This window comes from Nylanderia fulva, unplaced genomic scaffold (genome assembly GCF_048542155.1).
Source record: "Nylanderia fulva isolate GAGA-0341 unplaced genomic scaffold, ASM4854215v1 Scaffold703, whole genome shotgun sequence".
In the NCBI taxonomy this organism is placed as follows: domain Eukaryota; kingdom Metazoa; phylum Arthropoda; class Insecta; order Hymenoptera; family Formicidae; genus Nylanderia; species Nylanderia fulva.
Window position 1 is genome coordinate 18,027 of NW_028190812.1, and position 10,503 is coordinate 28,529.

At 48.4% G+C, this 10,503-nt stretch overlaps 2 protein-coding genes across 2 annotated transcripts; both read right to left on the reverse strand.

Annotated features, from left to right (window-relative positions):
• Positions 1 to 2,240: 2,240 nt before the first annotated feature.
• On the reverse strand, positions 2,241 to 3,866 carry LOC114928758 (uncharacterized). Its single transcript, XM_029300090.2, has one exon. The coding sequence runs from the start codon at positions 3,864 to 3,866 to the stop codon at positions 2,241 to 2,243; it is 1,626 nt and encodes a 541-aa protein (XP_029155923.2).
• Positions 3,867 to 7,797: 3,931 nt separating this feature from the next.
• On the reverse strand, positions 7,798 to 8,175 carry LOC114928759 (uncharacterized). The gene has a single exon (XM_029300092.2). It carries the CDS (start codon positions 8,173 to 8,175, stop codon positions 7,798 to 7,800), a length of 378 nt encoding a protein of 125 aa, XP_029155925.2.
• Positions 8,176 to 10,503: the final 2,328 nt, after the last annotated feature.

Consider the following 10,503-nt stretch of genomic DNA (forward strand, 5'->3'; position numbering starts at 1 on the left):
CGACCCGGAATGGATGCTCAACTCTCTAAAAATAAGTAGGTAAAATTTAGAATAAGTTAGGTTAGGTTAGAATAAGTTTGTCTAAATTTTTGTAAAAATTTTTGTAAGTTTGTGTAAGTCTTATGATTTTTGTAAAAGAGTATGTTAATTGTAACCCCAAGAGGGAACAATAAATGTATATTTATTGCAACGACTTTTCTCGCCCCGGAGTAAATGCGGCGAGCAGAGGTCGTCATCAAAAAAGAAGAGAAGAGAATAAAATTATTTATTCTTTAAAAAATTATTATCAAACGCGGGAACTAAGTTGGTGGTCGTTCTGCGTGTGCCGCAGCAGAACGCCAGCCGATGGATACGCGAAATTACTTAAATTTTTGGGTGCCAGACACGATCTTTCACGTGTCAATTCACGACACACGGAATAACGAAAAAGTCCGGCCTGAAGTTCCGCAACGGGCCTGCTCACCTAACGGTAGAAAGACAGGGTGTGATGGCCGCGAGAGAATTACTAATACGCTGATTCACAATAGGCGCGAGAATTATATTTTCTAATCACCCGGTACAGAGGTGTGTGGCACAAAGAGACATAAAATACTAAAGACGCGACCGTATAAGATAAAAGACTCCGATTTATTACAATAAAAAAAAAGAAATATAATACAGAAAATAATATAAAGTAAATCGAAAAACTGTCCGATTACAAAAGAAAGTAGATCAAAAGAAATATAATCTCGGTAATGAGAACATTAGGAATTAGCGAATAATCGCCTTTACAAAATAGTAATCAATAACAAAAATATAATACAAAAGAAATAAGTTGACTCCGTAAAATATCCGCCGGATCAACGATACTTACTACATGAAGCGAACGGACGTCACTAAGCGTTTGACAAAGACGCCGACTTCTTTTAATATGCGAAATATCGCATTACTCTCGGTTCGCGAAATAACACGAATCGTACCCACGGCGAGTGCGCGGCAACTCTATAATATAATACTCGCGTGAAAAGAGCGGAACAAATAGTCTAGCAATCGCGAAAGTCAGCCATTCAATTCGAAGGATCTTCAATGTTAATCAGAGGGCGAACGTACCGCCGCACAGTGGGCAAAATTTAAAAAAAGTGATCAAAAATCGGTAACTCAATTAATTGTAAAGAAAATCAATAAAAACTTGGTATTTATAAATTTTTTGAATCAGTAATTTCAAATCTAAACTTAAAAATTACCAAATTTAAAATTACTAAAATAGCGGATCCAATATGTAAAAAAAAGTAATTTATTAATTTTTTTATATGTAAATGCAATATAATTTTGTTTCTGAAACTATATATTTTTACGTTTCTTCTATTTCATTTTGCTAATGATTTAATTATTTTTTAATTTTAATTTAAGAAACATAAATTTAACATTTTTTTATTAAAAAATTTTTTTTTTTTTTAATTTAAAAATTTTTAATTAAAAGAAATATTAATTCAGCAAAATTTCTTATTAATATACAGCAACACAGAGTACAAAAATAAATATAGTTAAAATAATAATTAAATAAAACGAACAAACCGAATACAAGTATTGTGTGCTTGTGAGCACGGCGGCTGATACAGCCTTGGCGGGAAGGCTCGGTGGTCAAGGAATTGTAAGGCAAACTCCAAATTTTACTAACACTCAAAATTTAATTTCCTTAATAACTATGATCAACAACAATCCCCTTTCGCTCAATCTGCGGGGATTTGAACGCCTTATCTTGCAATAACTCTCGCTGCCGTTTTTGTTTCACCTGATACGGAACTGAACAATTGGTTTGTGTACCTCGAACGACTTCTCGAAGCGATCTGAGCTCTTTTCCCCAAACGCGCTACTGAGAAGGTCAACGGTCGCGATGGCGGGGAAATAATACCACTTCTTATTATTGTTGACATGTGACCGCTGAATGATTGCCGCGTTTGCGAAGCGTGTACATATTGAGTTAACGAGCAGCCAACGGGTGGTTCGAAACATACCGCCCGCCTCGAATTATACATTCGAAATGCTATAATTACAGACATAAATTTTAATTTCGAAGACGGTATATGTGAGGTACAATCAGCCGAACACAGAATCACGATGACAAATCGCAGCATAGTGAGATTATGTATAAACAAAAATAAAATAAGGCGTAAATTTATCCGCGGAATTACAATAATGAACAAAGAATATAGAGAACTCGCAGACATGGTTGTTATAGCCGAACATGCTTCGTTGTAGCGTTAATTGGTGCCGCCCGCCGTGACGGAATGTTTATCGCTTTCCTCATTAATGGGTACCGGTAAAAAGCAGATTTTTGTGAGTGGTCGTTTGTATTCGGAGCGACTAGTTTGAACCGTCACGACGCGCGTCAAGCCGTCGGCGCCGGGATGACATTCGCGAATACGCCCGAGCTCCCATTGACACGGTGGAGCCAATGGATTTCTGATTAATACGATTTGGCCTACGCGGGCCAACCTCTGCGCGATTCGCCACTTCGGGCGTTGTTGAAGGGTCTGCAAGTAATCATTCTGCCAACACTTCCAAAAACCTTCGGCGATGCGCTGGGTTAACTGCCATCGGGACAGTTGCTGTTCGTTTAATTCGAGTACGTTCGGCTCAGGTAGCGCTATAAGAGGTGTCCCGATCAAAAAGTGCCTTGGCGTTAAGGCGGTATAATCGTCCAGATTATCAGACGAAGCGGCGATCGGGCGAGAATTCAGGCACGCTTCAATGCGACAAAGCACTGTGGTTAACTCCTCATACGTCAGAGTATGATTTCCCACGCATCGTGTTAGATGATATTTAACGCTCTTCACCGCGGCTTCCCAAAGCCCGCCGAAGTGCGGGGCAGCGGGAGGCAAGAAATGCCACGAGGTATTGTCGCTACTTAATCGGTTTAGAAAGTTTGGATCACGTATGGCCTGCGAATACGCCTCTGACATCTCGCGTTCGGCGCCTTGGAATGTTGTACCATTATCCGAGTACATGTGTTTTGGCAAACCGCGTCGCAAAATGAAGCGATGGTAGGCCGCGCGAAATGTCGCCGAGGAGTAATCGCTTACAAGTTCTAGGTGTATCGCTTTGGTCGTTAGGCAGATGAAAAGCGCGATATATGTCTTGTGAGATTTATGCCCGCGGCCGGGGTTAGTTCGTAAGGCGATCGGACCCACGTAATCGACGCCGCTATTAATGAAGGCGCGAGGGACGCAATTGACACGTGGTTCCGGTAAATCCCCCATGAGTTCGTTTGGTATTTTAGCGGCTTCGCGAGCACAGCGAACACATCGGTAGAGTACCGCGCGGACTGTCGTGCGAGCACGCAGGATCCAGTACTGTTGCCGCAGGGACGCGAGCGTTAGTTGAGGACCCCCGTGCATTGTTCGCACGTGATGGTGATCGATTATAAGCGATAGGACGGGATGGGACCGGAAAATGATTGGGTGTTTTCTTGTTTCGGGAAAGCTGGAATGCCGCAATCGACCACCGACTCGAATAATTCCGGTGGCATCGACATATGAATTGAGTCCGGAAAGAGAGCTGGATTTTGATACTGGGCGTTGATTAGTTAAGCGCGTTGCCTGTTCCGGGAACATTTCGGCTTGTAATGTTTTGATCCAATACTGCTTCGCGGCTCGGATTTCGTCTGCGTCGAGAACGACCGATAAAGGGTTGTCGCGTTGCAATAAGCGATTAGGCTGCCGCGCTGCTTTAACAAAACGGAGCACGTAAGCAGTAACGCGCACGAGGGTGTGCCAGGACGAAAAGCGAGTCGCGAGATCCCACTGTTCCACGACACCGGCGATACAAATTGATTGAAGATTACGCTCCTCGACGGATGTATCGGCATGATTGAGGGAGGACGGCATGGAAGGCTAATGATCAGGCGATTGTGAGAGCCAAGATGGCCCGGTCCACCATAGCGGATGCTGTTCGATTTCATCGGGTGCTAAGCCGCGAGACGCACAATCGGCAGGGTTAGCTTCGGTCGGGACATACCGCCACTTTGCACAGGGCAGTAATGATTGAACTGCGGAGACGCGATTCGCGACAAAAGTTTTCCAGCGTGCTGGAGATTGACTAATCCACGTCAAAGTGATTGTTGAATCTGTCCAACAAACACAATCAACATTGGCAAAATTAAGCGTCAATTGCACGAATTTTAGCAGTCGAGCGAGCAATAGCGCGGCTGATAGTTCGAGGCGCGGCACGCTTATGGTTTTTAGCGGAGCTACTTTCGCTTTTGCCATGAGAAGCGTAATAGTGACGGACCCGTCGGCGGAAAGTGTGCGAAGATAGACCGACGCGGCGTACGCTTTAGTCAAAGCGTCCGAAAAGCCGTGCAGTTCGCGATGTATCGTGTTAGCTCCATGCGCCGTCCAGCGAGGAATTTCCAGACGGTTGAGAGACTGGAGTCTCTCATGATAATGTCGCCACTGCGAGAGGTAATCGGCTGGTATCTCGTCGTTCCATTGGCATTTAAGCAGCCACAATTGCTGCATAAATATTTTGGCAGTGATAATGACGAGTGCCACCCAGCCTAACGGATCGAACAGTTTGGCGATTGTCAATAGAATCGAGCGTTTTGTCTTATCGAGGCTCTGGCCGAGAGACACGTGGAAATAAAACACGTCCGGCGTAGGATTCCATGCTATTCCGAGAACTTTAAGTTGCTCGTCTCCGGTTAATAATTTTTGCTGAGCGAGACCGTGATCCGACGGGTCGATATCAGCTACTAAATCGGTACAATTGCTTACCCACTTCCGCAGCCGAAAACCGCCTTTATCTAATAGTGCAATTAATTGGTTGCGCATCTCACGAGCTGCATTTTTATTGTCGGCTCCGAAAACGCAATCGTCTACGTAGATCTGTGAATTTAACATTGGAACGGCAAGTGGAAACCGCGCGCCTTTGTCTTTTTTTTTTTTTTTTGTAACGCTGGGGAAACCGTCATGGTACCGCGCACTCTCGGATAGGGGTGCAGGTTATGTGGGACTCCTTGTTCCCCTTGATCGAGCCACGAATGGTTCAACCAGGGGGCCCAAGACCTACCTCACTAAAACCCCAGCGGGTGTTCTTTTCGGGCGTTGGATAGGGGACGGCGAGGATGCTGGATCCCATGCCGTCTCGCCGTCCCCCCGCCAAGCCGTCTCCGGGGAGCTGCCTCGACCTTGCGGCCGAGACCTCTCCCCGACCGCACAGTCAATGACTGTGCCGTTCCCTCGCGGTTGCGGCGCGGGGCGAACACCTGCCCCACGCCGCGCCCTCCCAAAGAGTTTGGGGGGCGGGGCCATGGCTCGAGAGCTTCCGCTCGAGCCATCGCCCCCCGCTCCCCCAGGAGTCGCGACCCCCGGATCCCCTAAAGGGTGATCCGGATCAGCGTTCTACTGGGGAAGCCCTCACCAAGGGGTACCTCTCAGAAGGGGAGGAACCCTCTTCCGTGGACGGTGTTGCCCTCCCCCCGGTGCCATATGGCTCCCGGTGAGAGGGCCCCACGCGTCACGTCTCCGTCCTTGAGGGGGACCCAGGCGCCCCCGGCGGAAGGGCGATGCCCACCCGCCAGCGACACGTGGCCCCCTCTCGACGCCCCGGCTGCGGTTTCCTCCGCTCCCTTGGGAGTTGAGATTCGACCGCAACCGAGGGGTTGCCCTTTCGGGGGCGCGACCGCTCCAACCCCGCCTAAGCGAGGCGGCACGCCCGCGCCCCCGATTCTCGAGAAGTCATCGGGGGGGGGGGGACCTAAATGTTCCCAGCCCCCCCCCGGAGGGGAGCGTGCCCTCCCTTCCCCCGCCGCCGTCAGTGGGCTTGCCCGCTGACGGGGGTGGGGGCCGGGGGGATACGCCCTCAGGAAAAGAAGGAGGGAAGAAGGAAGCAGCAGCACGGAGGACAGGGGGGGCCCTCTCTTTCCCCGCCGCCGGTGAGCTTGCTCACTAGTGGTGATGGGGATCGGGGGGGGTTCACCCCACACTCTCCCGCAGTCTTCGATGCAGGATGAGGACACCGGGGGGGGGGGGCCGGGACCTAAATGTTCCCAGCTCACTACTGAGGGCAATGACAGATCTCTCCCCACTGCGGCCACGAGCCCCTCTCTCTCACCCGCCCAGGCAACACACTCTTCGAGTGTGTGCTGGGCGGTGTCACGCTCGTGGCCGCAGTGATAGCACCGCGTTGTGCGCTCCTTTCCTATTCTGTGCAGGTACTCACCAAAGCAACCATGTCCGGTGAGTACCTGCGTCGTGTGGAAGGACACCCCTCCTTTGACCCTGTTTAGCCAGTTCTCTAGACAGGGTCGTATAGCCCCGACGGTGCGCTGTCCTGGCAGCCTCGGATCTTCGAGGCTGTTCCTCCATTTCTGGATCAGCGCCCGTCGGGAGTGGACCCTCACTGCACGCCGGACTCCGTCTGTTACTATGATGCCCGCCCGCTGGTATTCGCGTGTACGCGTGTACACATCTGTGTACATGCGGGCGAGCATCTCCACAGGGGGCACTCCGGAGAGTACCCCCACGGCTACCCAGCTCACTGTACGGTAGCCCCGGCATATCCTATTGGCCACCCGCTTTTGTAGCTGCCTCAAGGCATCTCTTGGGCCGCGGGTGGCCTCCAGGCATTTTACCCATACCGGTGCCCCGTACAGGAGCATGGCATGGACGGTTCCGGCGTACAGCTTTCGGACACTCCCGCCGGGTCCCCCAAGGTTGGGCAGCAGGCGCTGCAGCGCCATCGCTGTCTTTTTTACTCTGGGGGAAATACGGCGGAAGTGTTCCCGAAAGGCCCACTTACTGTCGAGGTGGAGGCCCAGGTACTTTAGGCAGGCCCCCACCTCTATCGAGGTGTCCTCCACGCAGATGTGGGTTTTTGGTGGCGCCCCAGGAGAGCCATCGTGCAAAAAGATGGCCTCGGTTTTTTGAGGCGCCACTTTGAGCCCCATCCGCTTCACGAGCCGCACAACGCGGTGCACTGCAATGTTCGCCCGAGCGATCGCATCTTCCCACGAGTCGCCCCCGGCCATCACCAGTGTGTCGTCAGCATAACACACCGTGTGACAGCCCGGGGGGAGGGTTTGCCGAAGAACAGCGTCGTATGCGAGGTTCCACAGCAGGGGGCCAAGTACCGACCCCTGCGAAACCCCGCACGTCATCTGACGCTTCTGTTCTTCGGCGTTCCTATCGGTATAGGCCAATCGCCTGTCCCGGAAATAGTCCGCCAGGATCGACACCAGATATGGGGGGACCCGGTGATACTCCAGGGCCGCCCCAATCCGGTGCCATGGCAGAGTGTTGAATGCATTCGAGATGTCCAAGGACACAGCAAGCAACACCCCGCCCTCCTCCGTTACGGCTTCCGAAATTGAACGGACCCGAAGAATCGCATCTATCGTGGACCGTCCGACCCGAAAGCCGTATTGCTCCTGGTTCAGGTTTGGACCTTCCCAGGACAAATGATAGACAAGGCGATCGGCTATGATTCTTTCTAGGATCTTGCCCGTCTTGTCTATTAGGCAGATTGGCCTATACGCCGAGGGTACATCTCTCGGCTTACCCTCCTTTGGAAGGAGGACTATATTTGCCTCCTTCCATTCTTGTGGGAAGGAGCCCATGCGGAGGCACTCGTTGTACATCCTCCGCATGGGCTCTGCGAGACCCCGATAGGCGAGAGCCCAGATTCACCCGTGAACGCCATCAGGACCGGGGGCTTTCCCAGATTTTATCTTTTTGATGGCGTTCCGGAGCTCTCTCTCCGTGACCCCCATGGCCTCCTCGTCCTACACCCAGTCCCGCTCCGGAACCAGTATGTCTTTCAGGGGGACCTTCTCTTTATTCTGGGCATGGCCGCGTCGCAAGCATTGATTATTGTCTTGTGCAGCCATGCCCTTTCTCCTTCCTGGTCCCCCCTATTTTCCTCTCCTCTAACCATCAGGGCCGCCTCGACTGCGGCCAGAAACGCGTCTTGGTCTAGCTTCCTAAGGGCCCATCTTTGAGAGACAGCCTCCCTGTTTCGGCGGCGCTCGATCACCTCGCGGGGGAAGGCACCGACGGAGAATTCCACATATCTGTGGTCAGATATGGTTTCGATCTCCGCCAGTACCCTCCACCCGCTTACCAGCCTCGAGGCAGAGGGAGTGACCCATGTCAGGTCGACGAACGACTCCCCCTGCCTCCTAACGCATGTGGCCATTTTTCCCCTGTTACAAGGGAGAAGGCCACACCGCGCCGCCCAGTCTAATGTCTGACCACCGCGCCAATCATCCCGCGGGGAACCCCAAACGCTCGATTTGGCGTTGAAGTCCCCCGCGATGACTACCGGGGCGGGGTGGTACTCTTTCAGCTGTCCGTCAATGGCGTGCAATCTCCCGCAGAAGTCCCCCTTGCTGAGACTCGGCGGGAGATACACGCCAATAACTATGATGGACCCCCATCTGACCGTAACCATACCCTTCCCCGACTTTAATGGTTCCATCGGGGGAGAGTTTGACGCGCTTCTGTGGGCGATCGCGGCCAAGCCGTTACTGCTACTTGCCCAGTTGTTGTCTGGGATATGGTGCGGCTCGGCCACGATCCCCAAGCCGCAGTCCCTCTCCATCAGATTCTGAACGAAGAGGTCCTGGGCCGGCACTGAATGGTTAACATTGCCTTGGAGCACTTTACACGTGTAACGTCCAGACAAATTTCAAAATTTCAATCTTCTTCAATCATTAATTTTTTAACCTATTAGTCATGACAATCTCTAACTTGCATGAAAGACCGGTATTAACGAATATTTAATCACAAATATAACCACTCGTAGGCTAAGACATGTCTTCTCACAAAAAACAATATAAAAACAACATCTATAATACTAACTAAATATGGTATAATATAATATAATATAAATATAATATATTTAGTTTAATAAGAAAAATCCTCATTGATTATTTGTGAGAAAACCTAAAATAAGGTTAAGAACGTATATATGTATATACATACGGATATATATATATATATATGTCAAAGGGTTTGTTCCGAGACACTTCCCGACACTTATTGACATATTCCGAGATATTTGCAGGCTTCCGGACCTGACCTGGAAGAATTATATGTCAAATGGCAGTTTCCGGGACAGTCCTGGAAGACTTATGTATATACATATAGGAATTGCATATTTAAACGTATATACAAGGGAAACAGATATATATATATATATGTCAATCGTATACTTTGACGACACTATATATATTCTCTGGCGATTTCAATGACTGTATAAGACATATAGTATTCTCTGGCGATTTCAATGACTGTATAAGACATATAGTATTCTCTGGCAATTTTAATGACAGTATAAGATAAAATATTTGACATATAATACAATTATTTCTTTTTTTTCTCTTTTTTTCATTACAAATAATTTGAACGACTTAAATGAATAGTAATTACTTATTTTTGAATAAATTTCGATTAATTATACAGATTGGCTATTACAATATAATATTCATTTTACTAATATTAAATATGTATTATTCAATAGTATTAAATTTTAAATATGTACACGATATATATATATATATATATATTAACACACAAAACTTCTTATAAATACATTTACTTATAATTATAAGACCCGAAGATCATATACATAGCGCAAAATAATATTATATCCATCATACGCCCAAAGGAGCCACTACACTAAGAGAAGAATACTATTATTTTCTCTCAGTGCATGTATGAAACCCGCCTTATTAAAACGGTAATACCTGAAAATATATATATATATATATATATCGCTTATAAAGAAGTATACTAAATAATTAAATAATTATGTATGAAAGCTGCTTTACTATGTGAACTCGACTTTACTCGCAAGGAAACATCCAGAAGATTCTAGAAGGCTCTAGAACGATAGCGTGATGCAATGCTGAAACACGTTGCCACCTGCAAATCGATTACAGAAGACCGTCAAGAAATATCACTACCAAGAATAAAGAAGGCCCGTTGCAGGCCGCATAGCGATGAGTCACTAAAGAAGCACCGCTATCGCTACTGAGAATACAATAAGAAAAGTCGGAGCGCATAACGATAAGTCAGTAAAGGAGCACCGCTATCGCTACTGAGAATAAAAGACGATTGGAAACCGTTAGCGATGAGTCACCTAGGAACACCGCTATCGCTACTAAGAAGCTATCTCTCCGGGACTTACCCGACACAATCTCTATTGAGAACAAATTATCTCCGGTACTTCTCCAGCACATCTCACTTGCCATTGGCTAGGCCGCATCGACCGATGGGAGGAGCGAGCCACATTTTACGGTATATAAACCCTGCTCCCGGCACGGAACGGCAGTGATCCACCGAAAGTCGTCAAGTTCAGTACTTCCAACTGCAGTCAACCAACCAGCTATTACTACGGAGTCCTGAAGACAACGAGACATAGCCGTCATTTCGGACCGAGGTACCGAGGCTCCTCAGATCTCCAGACTCAGAGGGAAGAACACAGTAGCGAAATGTACCACAGCAAGGCACATAAGACATT

What these genes read in the sequence shown, in the direction of transcription:
- LOC114928758 (XM_029300090.2), bottom strand. Translation starts at nt 3,866, where the DNA reads ATGCCGTCCTCCCTCAATCATGCCGATACATCCGTCGAGGAGCGTAAT.
- LOC114928759 (XM_029300092.2), bottom strand. Translation starts at nt 8,175, where the DNA reads ATGGCCACATGCGTTAGGAGGCAGGGGGAGTCGTTCGTCGACCTGACA.